The sequence below is a fragment of the Paroedura picta genome, chromosome 8, assembly GCF_049243985.1.
Source record: "Paroedura picta isolate Pp20150507F chromosome 8, Ppicta_v3.0, whole genome shotgun sequence".
Lineage (NCBI taxonomy): Eukaryota > Metazoa > Chordata > Lepidosauria > Squamata > Gekkonidae > Paroedura > Paroedura picta.
Window position 1 is genome coordinate 5,732,739 of NC_135376.1, and position 14,314 is coordinate 5,747,052.

A 14,314-nucleotide genomic window follows, 5' to 3' on the forward strand; every position below is an offset into this window, starting at 1 on the left:
TGGAATGGCTCATTTCTCCTTCAGTTCTTGCTTCATCCGTAACTTGCTCTAATCTGCCTGATTCATCTTGTCCATGATTTCTCTATCAAAGCTTGACAGATGCCTCCCCAAAATGAAATTCCTGCAGATCTGTGATGTTGCCATTCTATAAAAACCCTGGGGTCTAATAGGTTTAAATCCATCTACTACGATTCAGCCAATGGCCTGCAATGGTGGGAAGATCTATTGTTCTCAATTGTAGGTAGTTGGGGGGAATAGGAATAGGCTGCCTAAGGAGGTGGTGAGCTCCCCCTCACTGGCAGTCTTCAAGCAAAGGTTGGATACACACTTTTCTTGGATGCTTTAGGATGCTTTGGGCTGATCCTGCGTTGAGCAGGGGGTTGGACTAGATGGCCTGTATGGCCCCTTCCAACTCTATGATTCTATGATTCTATTATTCTTGTGGGGGTTTCAGTTCAGCTCTGACTCTTGTAGCACCATGCTGAAATTGCAATGGAGAGCTGACTGAACTCCCAGTGTGCCTGGCTTCCTTACAACTCACAGATTTAATCTCAGACAGCGTGTTCTCAATAATGGTATTGAGTGGGATGCAACTGAAAGCTTGGCCATCTGGGTGGTGTACCACGCACCCAATGTACCACCGGATATCCTGCCAGCCCTGGTAGAGGGAGAGTTCCTCAGACTGCTTATTCTGAGGGACTTTAAAATCTGCATTGTTCTAGCATCCTCTGAAAATGTACTGGATCTGGTGTTGGCCATTGCAACAGTAGGGCTCTCAAAAATTGTCACCATCCCCACCCATCAAGTAGGCCATACCCTGGATCTGGTCTTTGGCATGGGACTAGAAGTGGAATGAATAGCAGCTAACCCCGTTCTGTGGTCAGACCACTATGCACTGAAGGCCAGGCTAAAAATACCACCTCCTCCTCCATCAGGTGCTGAGCACATCTTAACTTGCCGAAAGAATCTTATGAATTCAAATGGATTCCTGAATGTTCTGCGGGATCCAATGCCTCCCGATGCTTCTCTAAATGAGCTAGTCAGCAACTGGCATGACATAATGTTAACTGTCATTAATGATATCACCCCCCTGGCGCCCTCCCCATCCCCACCAAAAGTGGACCCCCTCAAATACAGGTGACCTTCATGAGATGAAATGGGAAGTGAGATGGCTAGATCTAGTTGAACGATTGAGAGCATCCTTTTCATCTATAGAATTCCCAGGGGGGCTGAAGGAGGCACTGGTCTGGCCTCTGTTGAAGGAACCATCCCTTCATCCTCAAGAGCAGTTATCTCCCCAGTCGTATTTAACATCTTTATGCACCCTCTTGCCCAGCTGTTAAGGAGGTTTGGACCAGGATATAATCAATATGCTGATTACACTCAGCTTTTCCTCATGGTGGATGACCACCGTGACTCACCCCCAGACTCAGACAGAGGGCCCATAAACTGCACAAAAATGGAGTCACAGTGAAATCAGATTAAAATGTTATTTATTGGGAACTGTTGTTATTGCACTGCACAGCCCTTTAAGCGGAAACTCAGGAAAGTGAAATTGACCGGAATAATCAACGTGAAACCATAACATGACATCATAACCATTTTGTTACATCAGTTTTCCCAAAGCAAGATTTGGACAGACCTTCCCAAAACAGGGTTTTGTTTATCCAAAAAAGCTTGCAAGGGGGCATCCAATACACAAATCCAAATTCTGGGAATGTGTTCTACTATATGAGCCTTAAGGGGACAAGTAGACATTCCTACACCAATTGGCAGCAGCTATATGTCGAGCGCTAGAAGAACTCACAACGAACTTCTGTAAAAAGAAAGCTTTATTGGAAGTTTACTTCAGTCACTATAACTAGCGAAGTCAAATCTGCCTTACAATACAAAAGCAAGCCCTTTTCAAGACAATTCTCCCGCCCAAAACTTGAAGGTTCCCAGGGGGGGAGGGCTCCAGGTGCCCGGCTGGGCAATTAGCCAGGGAATGTTACTTCTGGGGCGTCCTTGGACCGCTTGGCACTCACTGACAAGATAACTATTATTGTTACATTGAGCAGAACTAGTTGGCCGGGTTCAAAAGACAAACAGTTCACAGCAAGCACAGCAAATCATGATAACAAGTGAACAGCAGACAGGTTTCGATTTCAAGCAGACAGCTAACATAATGGGCCAGGGTTACATAGGGGCCCAGCAATAAACTAAGTTAAAACATGGAGAAACTCAGGTTAGAATAAAAATATGGCAGAGAACAGGCACTGATCCTGACATTTTAGGCTGATTCTGCACTGATAAGGCAATGGAGCATATGACCTAAATGGACCCTTTCAACCCTATGATTCTATGATTTTTTACCTCAAAGAGAAGAAGACAGACTGCCTGGGAACAGAGTAATGTAATTGCACTTAAAGGCAGCAGGAAAAGAAGAAGATCCCAGATGAGATGAATTGACTAAGTCAAGGAAGCCATGCCCTCAGTTTGCAAGACCTGATCAAGGTTGTTAACAATAGGATGTTTTGGAGGTCATTCTTTCATACGATCAACCTTTTGGTGGTGATTAATTTACTTAATCTCCATTAAGTCAGAATTGATATAATAATAAGGGGATACTTATGAAATTTGCAGATCATACTAAACTGAGATTGATAGTAAACACAACAGAAGACAGAATCAGAATACAGGATGATCTTGATAGGCTCGAGAAGTGGGCTAAACTGAATAAAATGAAGTTCAATAGGGACAAATGTAAAGTTCTGCATGTAGGTAGGAAAAACCAAATACACCAATATAGGATGCGGGAGACTTGTCTTGGCAGTAGCATGTGCGAAAAGGATCTGGGAGTCTTAGTAGACCATACATAGAACATGAGTCAGCAGTGTGACTTGGTGGCTAAAAAGGCAGATGGATTCTGGGCTGTATCAAATGGAGTATCGTGTCCAGATCACAGGAAGTGATGGTACCGCTGTACTCTGCTCTGGTTCAGTGTCACTTGGAGTACTGTGTTAAATTTTGGGCACCCCAGTTGAAGAGGGATGTAGACAAACTGGAGCGTTTCCAAAGGAGGGAAACGAGGACGGTGAGGGTCTTGGAGACCAAGATGTATGAGGAAAGGTTGGGGGAGCTTGGTCTGTTTAGCCTGGAGAAGAGACAACTGAGAGGGGATCTGATAACCATCTTCAAGTATTTAAAAGGGTACCACGTAGCGGATGGAGCAGAGTTGTTCTCTCTTGCCCCAGAGGGATGGACCAGAATGAATGGGATGAAATTAATTCTAAAGAAATTCCGTCTAGACAACAGGAAGAAATTTCTGACAGTTAGAGCAGTTTCTCAGTGGAACAGGCTTCCTTGGGAGGTGGTGGGTTCTTTGGAAAATTTTTAACAGAGGCTAGATAACCATTTGACAGAGAGGCTGATTCTGTGAAGGCTCAAGGGGGTGGCAGGTGACAGTGGATGAGCGATAGTGATGTGAGTCTTCTGCATAGTGCTGGACTAGATGACCCATGAGGTCCCTTCCAACTCTATTATTCTATGATTCTATAACACTGAACACAAAATCCTTAATCAACCGTAATAACGGTGACTCATTTACCTGAATTTCTCATTATACAAACCACAATGGAATCTCTTAATGACTTTGAAATAAATTGAAATAAATCATTGTGATTAGTGGCTTCTATGTTTTATAATTAGGTGCAAACTTAAATGGACTCCGGGGAATGGTAGAGGACAGGAAGGCCTGGAGGATCATTGTCCATGGGGTCGCGATGGGTCGGACACGACTTCGCACATAACAACAACAACAACAATGTTTTATAATAATTGTAGAGAAATTAAATATGTTCCTTGCATGTTAAACCGAATGAATTATGAGAATATTACCACAGTGAATATGATCCTGTGACATAAACTCAAGAAAGTCCTGTCTTATGATACCGCAGAACAGCTTATATGTTGAAAACAAACAGATCAAAGTCCTAATTTAGTAACCCTGTAGACAAACTGATTATTAAATTGTAAACATGTCAAAAATTGTAGATAAGCATCTAGATGTAAAATAGTTTCATCATTTATCTTCCTCAGAGGTTATTCTTACTGGGTCTTCCTCAGGAGGTATCTTCATAGAATTAACCAGGATCATTACAACTTAAAACCACCCTGTAGCTGAATGGAATTCAAATATTATATTAAAATATTCACATATCCAGGGATTGTCCCAGAGAGGTTAAAGGAGGCTGTGGTTAGGCCATTTCTGAAAAAAATTGGGACTGGTTTCTGTCTAACCCAACCAACTGCTGCTTGGTTTCACATCTGCCATTGCTGGGTAAGGTGGTTGAGAATCCATGGAAACACTATTGAGTTTACATTAGCTCTTGATCCATTCCAATACAGCTTCCAGCCTGGTCATGGGCTGGAGAAAGCTGTGGTTCCCCTCATGGATGAACTCTGGAGACAGCTGGGTCTTGGCAAGTTTTTGCTGCTGTTCCTGCTAGCCTTGGCAGCAGTGTTTGTCACTGTCAGTCATGGACAACGGGCCCAATGCCTTGCTGATATTGGGGTTCAAGATGTTGTCCTCAAATGGATACAATCTAACCCAACCAAATACTGTTTGGTTTCACATCTGCCATTGCTGGGTAAGGTGGTTGAAAAGTCATGGAACAGCTATTGAGTTTACTGGATGAAACATTGGCTCTTGATCCATTCCAATACAGCTTCCAGCCTGGTCATGGGTTGGAGACTTGCACAACCCTTGTCCATCATCTTTGGGACCTCTTTAAGGACTGGAGATGTCCCGGAGGACTGGAAGAGAGCAAACGTTATTCCGATCTTCAAAAAAGGGAGGAAGGATGACCCGGGAAACTACAGACCAGTGAGTCTGACCTCTGTTGTGGGGAAGATAATGGAGCAGATATTAAAGGGAGCGATCTGCAAACATCTGGAGGACAATTTGGTGATCCCAGGAAGTAACAGGTTTGCTGGATCGTGGAAATTCGGTTGATGTCGTTTACTTGGATTTTAGTAAAGCTTTTGATAAGGTTCCCCATGATGTTCTGATGGATAAATTGAAGGAGTGCAATCTGGATTTTCAGATAGTTAGGTGGATAGGGAATTGGTTAGAGAACCGCACTCAAAGAGCTGTTGTCAATGGTGTTTCATCAGACTGGAGGGAGGTATGAACCCTTCCAACTCTATGATTCTATGATCTGCCCCCGATTTGTGCTCCTGCACAGGAACCTGAGCAGTGAAGTTCCCAGCGCATAAACGATCTTTGTGAAACTTCTCATCAGCCGTAATCTTGTCCATCCATACTATATGCTGGACCTTATCTGCCTCGTGTTTCAAAATTAAACAAATTCCTGGCCTAAGATAGGGATTGAACATATTGATAATTCTGATATGCATGGATTAAGACATCCTCTAATTAGTTTGGATTGTTGCCAGAAAATGTCCTGTGTATTTATCTTTACCTTTTACTACAGACTAGTATATAAGAAGATGCCACTTGAAAAACGAAACAAGTGATTGCAGTCTGTAAGAAAAGAACATCCTCTGCAGGAAGGACATCCAGCCCAAACACTGGAAAGACAGAGACAAAGAAGTGAGGATCATGTTGGGAGTGTTGATTGCCCTGCTGGTGTGTCTTCTGAGTCTACATTTTCTGGGACAACTCAGGTCACAGAAGTCCTACCCTCCTGGGCCCCTTCGGCTACCCATCATTGGAAGTATTTGGCGAGTAGGGGTCAAGGTTTATAAAGATAGTGGCATCAAGGTATGTAAATGCATATGATTAATCTTTGTATTTAATTAAAGTCAGAAGTATTATGAATCATTTTCCTATTAGACTCACACAGTTTCTTGACATTCTTTGGCATTCATCTATGTTTATCTGGATTTCAGTAAAGCTTTTGATAAGGTGACACATGACATTCTTGTTGACAAGCTGGTTGTTGTTGTTATGTGCGAAGTCGTGTCCGACCCATCGCGACCCCATGGACAATGATCCTCCAGGCCTTCCTGTCCTCTACCATTCCCCGGAGTCCATTTAAGTTTGCACCTACTGCTTCAGTGACTCCATCCATCCACCTCATTCTCTGTCGTCCCCTTCTTCTTTTGCCCTCGATCTCTCCCAGCATTAGGCTCTTCTCCAGGGAGTCCTTCCTTCTCATGAGGTGGCCAAAATATTTGAGTTTCATCTTCAGGATCTGGCCTTCTAAAGAGCAGTCAGGGCTGATCTCCTCTAGGACTGACTGGTTTGTTCGCCTTGCAGTCCAAGGGACTCGCAAGAGTCTTCTCCAGCACCAGAGTTCAAAAGCCTCAATTCTTTGACGCTCGGCCTTCCTTATGGTCCAACTTTCGCAGCCATACATTGCAACTGGGAAGACCATAGCCTTGACTAAACGCACTTTTGTTGGCAGGGTGATGTCTCTGCTTTTTAGGATGCTGTCTAAATTTGCCATAGCTTTCCTCCCCAGGAGCAAGCGTCTTTTAATTTCTTTGCTGCAGTCCCCATCTGCAGTGATCTTGGAGCCCAGGAAAATAAAATCTGTCACTATCTCCATTTCTTCCCCTTCTATTTGCCAGGAATTGAGAGGGCCGGATGCCATGATCTTTGTTTTCTTGATGTTGAGTTTCAAGCCAACTTTGGCACTCTCCTCCTTCACCCGCATCAACAGGCTCTTTAGTTCCTCTTCACTTTCTGCCATTAGAGTGGTATCATCTGCATATCTGAGGTTGTTGATATTTCTCCCTGCAATCTTGATCCCAATTTGTGACTCCTCTAATCCCGCATTTCTCATGATGTGCTCTGCATACAAGTTAAATAGGCAAGGCGACAGTATACAGCCTTGCCGAACTCCTTTCTCAATTTTGAACCAGTCAGTGATTCCATGTTCAGTTCTCACTGTTGCTTCTTGACCTGCATATAAATTTCTCAAGAGACAAATAAGATGCTCTGGTATTCCCATCTCTTTAAGAACTTGCCACAATTTGTTGTGCTCCACACAATCAAAGGCTTTAGCATAGTCAATGAAGCAGAAGTAGACGTTCTTCTGGTACTCCCTAGCTTTCTCCATGATCCAGCGTATGTTGGCAATTTGATCTCTAGTTCCTCTGCCTCTTCGAAATCCTGCCTGTACTTCTGGAAGTTCTCGGTCCACATATTGCTGGAGCCTAGCTTGTAGGATTTTGAGCATAACTTTGCTAGCATGAGAAATTAGTGCGATGGTGCGGTAGTTTGAACATTCTTTGGCATTGCCCTTCTTTGGGATTGGAATGTAAACTGACCTTTTCCAATCCTGTGGCCATTGTTGAGTTTTCCAAATTTGCTGGCATATTGAGTGTAGCACTTTTACTGCATCGTCCTTTAAGATTTTGAATAGTTCAACTGGAATGCTGTCACTACCACTAGCTTTATTGTTGCTCAGACTTCCTAAGGCCCATTTGACTTCACATTCCAGGATGTCTGGCTCCAGGTCAGTAACTACCCCACTGTGGTCATCAGGGATGTTAAGCTCGCTCTTGTATAGTTCTTCTGTATAATTTTGCCACCTTTGTTTGATCTCTTCTGCTTCTGTGAGGTCCCTACCATTTTGGTCCCTTATCATACCCATCTTTGCATGAAACGTTCTCTTCATATCTCCAATTTTCTTGAAAAGATCTCTGGTCCTCCCCATTCTATTGTTTTCTTCTATTTGTTTGCACTGTTCATTTAAGAAGGCATTCTTATCTCTTCTAGCTTTTCTCTGGAATTCTGCATTCAATTGGGTGTATCTTTCTCTTTCTCCCTTGCCTTTCACTTCCCTTCTCTCCTTAGCTATTTGTAAAGCTTCCTCAGACAGCCATTTTGATTTCTTGCATTTCTTTTTCTTTGGGATGGTTTTAGTTGCTACCTCTTGTACAATGTTGCGAACCTCCGTCCATAGTTCTTCAGGCACTCTGTCTATCAGATCTAATTCCTTAAATCTATTTGTCACCTCTACTGTGTATTCGTCGGGGATATGATTTAGTTCATACCTGAGTGGCCTAGTGCTTTTCCCTACTTTCTTCAATTTAAGCCTAAATTTTGCAACAAGAAGCTCATGATCTGAACCACAATCAGCTCCTGGTCTTGTTTTTATTGACTGGATAGAACTTTTCCATCTTTGGCTGCAGAGCACATAGTCAATCTGATTTCTGTGTTGACCGTCTGGTGATGTCCATGTGTAGAGTCGTCTCTTGGGTTGCTGGAAAAGAGTGTTTGCTATGACCATTGTATTCTCTTGACAAAATTCTACCAGCCTGTGCCCTGCTTCATTTTGTACTCCAAGGCCAAACTTGCCTGTTATCCCGTTTATCTTTTGGCTTCCTACTTTAGCATTCCAATCCCCCATGATGATAAGCACATCATTTTTTGGCGTTGCTTCTAGAAGGTGTTGTAGGGCTTCATAGAACTGATCAACTTCATCCTCTTCAGCAGCAGTGGTTGGGGCGTAGACCTGGATTACTGTGATGTTGAATGGTTTGCCTTGGATTCGAACTGAGATCATTCTGTCATTTTGGAGATTGTATCCCAAGACTGCTTTTCCTACTCGCTTATTGATTATGAATGCTACTCCATTTCTTCTGCGAGATTCTTGTCCACAGTAGTATACCTGATGGTCATCTGAATTAAATTCACCCATTCCTGTCCATTTTAGTTCACTGATTCCTAAAATGTCGATGTTCAGTCTTCTCATTTCTTGTTTAACCACGTCCAGCTTGCCTTGATTCATGGATCTGACGTTCCAGGTTCCTATGGAATAAAAATCTTTACAGCATCGGGCTGTCTTTTCGCCACCAGTTACTTCCACAACTGAGCGTCCTTTCGGCTTTGGCCCAGCCGCTTCATTCATTCTGGCGCTACTCGTACTAGCCGTCTGCTCATCCCCAGTAGCATATTGGACACCTTCCGACCTGAGGGGCTCATCTTCCAGCGTCATATCGTTATGCCTATTGGAACTGTCCATAGAGTTTTCATGGCAAAGATACTGGAGTGGTTTGCCATTGCCTTCTCCAGTGGATCACCTTTTGTCAGAGCTCTCAGCTATGACCTGTCCGTCTTGGGTGGCCCTGCACGGCATAGCTCATAGCTTCACTGAACTACGCAAGCCCCCTTGCCACAACAAGGCAGCGATCCTTGAAGGGGGGACAAGCTGGTAAAACGTGGTAATTCTGTCAGGTGGATCAATAACTGGTGACAGATAGTACCCAAAGGGTATTTGTTCATGGTTCAGCATCCTCTTGGAGAAGAGTGACAAGTGGAGTGCCCCAGGGATCTGTCCTGGGGCCTGTGTTGTTCAACATATTTATAAATGATTTGGATGAGGGATTAGAGGGGATACATATAAAATTTTCAGATATGCTAATTAGCTGAGTGATTCCAGCTGGACCATCAACCTCTCTCCTCCAAAGCTGCATCAGCTGTGTCTGGTCTACGCCGACATCGAGCCAGCATCCTTGCGCTCCTTTGGTGCTCCATGGCCACTGCGCATCTCCTCCACCCCAAGTGCCCAACAAACTCCTCCACATTGTTGTCTGATTCTGGCTGTGCTGGGGTTGAGATTTTCTTTCACTCCCTGCTTGATCTGGCCCTTTAAGCAGGCTGATGGTGAAGCTGACCTTGGCCTGTTCTGTGGGGAATTCCCAAGGGCGGGCACCAATAAACATTTTAACTTGCGCCAGGAACGTGGAGAAATTCTCCCGCTGCCCCTCATACTTCTCTGGAGCTTTGCGAGGGCAGGAGGGCAAAGTACCTTGGGTGGCAGACCTGGTTGCTTGCTGAAGCCCCAGTATTGCAGTGGTATGTTGCGGCACCTGGGCTTCTAAGGCTTGCTTTTGAGCATTCAGATCAGCCACCTGTTGTTCCAGCAACTGGTTGTGGGCAGCCAAGTTTGCAGCTGTGGCCTGGTCCATCCTGGCTGGAGTTGCTGGCTCTTTGTTCCAGCCTCTAGGATGGTTTGGGTGAGTGCAAGGTGTGCTGCCTTATCTGGCTGCACCCAGTGGCAGTTGGGCAGGAGGTGCTTTGATTGTGGAGCCACCACACAAAAGCAAGATCAGTGTCCAGTCCGGGTCGCTACATGTACCGATGCAAGCAGAGTCGGGGGCGAGGCAAAGAGTGGTCGAGGGATAGCCAAGGTTAAGATCCACATAAGCGGGGTATTCCATCAAAGTCAGTGCAGTTACCGGGAGCGTATTCGAGAGCCATATGCAAAAGACAGCATAGCCAAAAGGAAATCACACAGGAGATTACAGAGCAAACGGAATCAAAGCTGAATGGGAGGTTTTCTGCACAGATTGCATCCGCGCCAGAACGCTGCTGCAGCCCTGCCTATAACGAGCCCTGCTAATGAGCTGATGCCAGCTGGAGCATCAATCACTCTCCTCCGAAGCAGCATCAGCTGTGTCTGGTCTACACTGACATCGAGCCTGGAGCCTTGCGCTCCTTCGGCGTCCCAGGGACACTGCACATCCCCTCCATCTCAAGCATGCAACCAATTCCTCCGCATTGTCATCTGAAGGGGAGGGGGAGATTCTCTGTTCTTGTCTTTTCCCCCACAAAAGGAAAAAAAATGGATGTTGGATGCAGTTATTCTCTTTGAGTGCCCATAGAATTGGACTCTGTTTTACAAGCTTTTTGACCCTTGGATGATCTTTTGAGGATAGGCCCCTGCAGGAATGCTGTAAATTTGGTGCCTTTATCTCAAATCCAACCCACCCAGCCCCAGACCTTGGAATAGATGAAAAGGCAAAATTTCCCATTTATTTTAATGGCCACTGGGACTATAATGGAACGGCTCAAAAGCAATTCAGATAAGGCTGAATCTGAATATTTAAAGTGCAGGGAAGGACAGGTTGGCTTGGATATGATGGGAAAGAACCCAAATCAGCAGTGATTCAGGTATTATTCTGATATTATTCAACAAATCCAAACTGAATCGCCCATTGATTTTGTGAACTGTTGCAACGTGTATCAAAATCAGCCAGATGGAGGAAAAGTTACAAGGAGCATGAGATTTTTAATTTTCATCCCCTCTAGCACAAAATATACATCTCCTTGACCCATTACGCAGGCGACCATCGTGCCATTTCAATGTATGCCCATTTCCTGTGTATGCCCGGGAGTGGGACTCCCCTGGTGTATGCAGATGACCTGGCGTAGTGCACACGCATACGCTTTGTGCCTGGAAGGGAAGTGGGGAAAGCTTCCCAGAGGTGGCAGCAGCTGGGAGAGAGTGGGGAAGGTGGAGAGCAGCATGCCACCCTCCCACCACACCAGGGGCAGGAAGATGCCCTGGCTGGCTCCGCAGCTCTGCGGAGCTCGCAGGGGCATACAGGGACACAGTAGGTTGGGGTGGGGCCAAACCAAAAGGCCCAGCGCTGTCAGTTATGCACAGCACAGGCTCCCCCAGCCCCCGCTGGCACCCATGGTATCCCAGGGACCGTGGGAAATCCTGTGTTCCCGTAATGCAGGAATTCTATGGGCCTGGGCCGGGCCATGCCCGTGTTGGCATTGTCATCATGCATAATCGGGATTTTCCAAGATGCCCTGACGCCGCAAGTGCAGGTGTTCCAGTCTGTGCATAATGGGTCAGGATGCATACCGATGTCCTAGTTTGTAAAATTCCTACAGATTTGGTAGTAGGCTTGGGTTTCAGGAAGTAATGGTTGTTGGAAAAATAAAGGAGAACTATTGGACTTTCAATGTACTTTAGAAGTAGATTTCCCTGTTTTGCATGGGAAACTCCAGCTGCAAAGGCACATAGAAAATGTGATGAATGGGAAATATTGAAATGGTGGGATGTTACCACTACTTCGTTGAGTCACTTCTTCATACAGCAGCACTTGGGGTTTAACCTTTAACTCAGCATGATCTGTGCCTGGAAGGGAAGTGGGGTTTTGCATAGCAGGGGTTTTGCCAGGCTGCTACCGTTTCCTAGTGGAGGGGAAGCATGCCCCACCACTGCCCATGAATGCACTGTATCACAAGGTCAGGAGCTGAAGAAGATTAAACTGCAACAGTCAAACAAACCAGCTGAATTATGTTAATGCTTTCTCTTGTCTCTTTACATGTAAATGGCAGCTGGCCAAACAATATGGAAACATTTTTATGGTGTGGCTGGGGTCTAGGCCTGTCGTTGTACTGTCTGGATATGAAGCCGTGAAAGAAGGGCTGATCAACCATTCAGATGCCTTTGCTGAGCGGTCGATGACGCCATTAGTGAAAACTATTATGAAGGAACACGGTAAGATTTTAGGAACAGGTTTTTAAAAAATGGCTTAAGTGAAATATTATCCTTGTCCACCCTGCAGTCGCAAGACACAAGACACAAGAGAGAACAAAGTAAGTCACTTTTAAATTCATCTGTCTGGTTAAAACTGGAAATAAACACATATTACTTTTTGAGAAGCAAAGCCCTCATTAACTTCCATCGTCCAGTACTCAAAAACCTAGAGCTAGTGTACACAATACAATTTACCCAATACAAGCCACCTTGGCCATTTCAAATTCTTAAGGCCCCTGCAATCCCAGCAGTTACCTTTTGGTGTCACTAGTGAGCAGATAGGTGAAGATTAGCAGCATAGCATTTTAAGAACAACCCTGCAAGACAAACTTTAGTTATTTAATTTAAACCCCTTCAGGCTCATTGCACAAGATGTAATCACACCAGATGTGATTCACACCCCATTGGGTGGAACCCCAACTGGTCACTCTGGAAATTCCCCCTGGCCTTAACCAAATGCCTGTTGGAAGAGCTCCATCTCACAGGCCCTGTGGAATCTTGAAAGCTCCATCAGGACCCTCAGCTCTTCTGGGAGCTCATTCCACCAGGCTGGGACCAAGGAGAAAAAGGCTTTGGTCGAGGCCGGGCGTATATCCTGGGAGCCCAGGACCACCAGCAAAATCATACTCGCAAAGTAAAGAGCCCTGTGGGGGGATATCAGCAGATAAGAGGTCCCTCAGGTAAGCAAGACCCAGGCCATGTATAGCATTCAAGGTTAGAATCAAAACCCTGAATCTGATCCAGAAGGAAACTGGTAGCCAGTGCAGTGGTTTTAGCACAGGCTGAATATGGGCCCTCCAAGATGTCCAAGCGAGGCCCCTCGCAGCTGTGTTCTGTACCAGTTGCAATCTCTGGGTCAAGGACAAAGGAAGGCCCGTGTAGAGAGAGTTACAGAACTCTAACCTGGAAGTGACCGTTCAATGGATTACTGGGGCTAAGTGTTCCAAAGACAGGTAGGGCATTAGTAGCCACGCTTGGCATAGCTGGAAAAACGCCATCTGGGCTACATTCATTATCTGAGCCTCCATGGAATAGGAGGCATCAAAGTTCACCCCCCAATTCCGGGCTACCAGTGCAGGTGCTAATTTTACCCCATCCAGGCATGGGAAGTGTGCTGCCTAATCCTGTCCCTTCCTTACCCAACCACAGGACCTCTGTCTCGGAGGGGTTGAGTTTCAGATGACTCTGTCTGAGCCATCCAGTCACTGCCTCCAAACAGCTGCCCCCCCTCTCATGGCAGTCCTCTTACTTGTGTCATGTCTTGCTCTCTTCCCCCATCACCCACTGATTTAAACAACTAAATGGATTTCCACAGCTCATGAATAATCCTTTGTTTCCAGCCCAGTTTGCTGACCCCCACCTCCGAGCGAGGAATAGTTCTTGTATCCCTCGAAAAGCTGCTATGACTCAAATACATATTGTATATACTACTATTTCCCCCCCCCAAACCGCAGCTCAACCCCCCCCCCATGGTCACGTTTTGTTTGTTTTCACGTGCATATTTTGTTTAAAAATCTGTTTGCAATTTTTTTTTTCTTGTTTTGGACATTCTTAAAGAGCTTTCTACAAACCTTGCATCTACATACTAAAGTTTGTAGCTTAGCCTGTGTTACCAGCTGGAAAAGACACTCTGTGCATTCACAGAGGGAACAGTCTTTGTTGGTCTTAAAGGTACCACTGGACTCTGATTTTCTTGTGCTCCAAATTACTGGCAGAGGTTAGTGTGTTGACTTTTGAGTGAAGGTTTAATGACACACCACTTCAAAGGCTCCTTCAAGTGACACATTCCAGATGGGTAGCCATGGTAACAGAGGGAAGGTCAGCAAGGTCACTTGACAGATACTGGCTGGAGATCAAATGACAGTAGAGAAACACAATACAGAAATTGAGAGTCCAGGGAAGGATGAATTATGAATAAAATGTTGTTTTTAGTATTTTGTTGTTATAGTTGCTATTATAATAGCTGGCCAATTTCAGACACATATCACTGGGCCAGACAGAGACTGATTCTGCATTGC

The 14,314-nt window shown here is 45.1% G+C and overlaps 1 protein-coding gene across 1 annotated transcript in view; it reads left to right on the forward strand.

The window, feature by feature from the left end:
* Positions 1-5,605: 5,605 nt before the first annotated feature.
* Positions 5,606-14,314, forward strand: part of LOC143842889 (cytochrome P450 2J2-like) — a 34,862-nt gene continuing 26,153 nt past the window's right edge. The window contains exons 1-2 of the mRNA XM_077348195.1: positions 5,606-5,767; positions 12,095-12,257. Coding sequence (XP_077204310.1) covers positions 5,606-5,767; positions 12,095-12,257 — 325 coding nt within the window. The remainder of the gene's footprint in view (positions 5,768-12,094; positions 12,258-14,314) is intronic.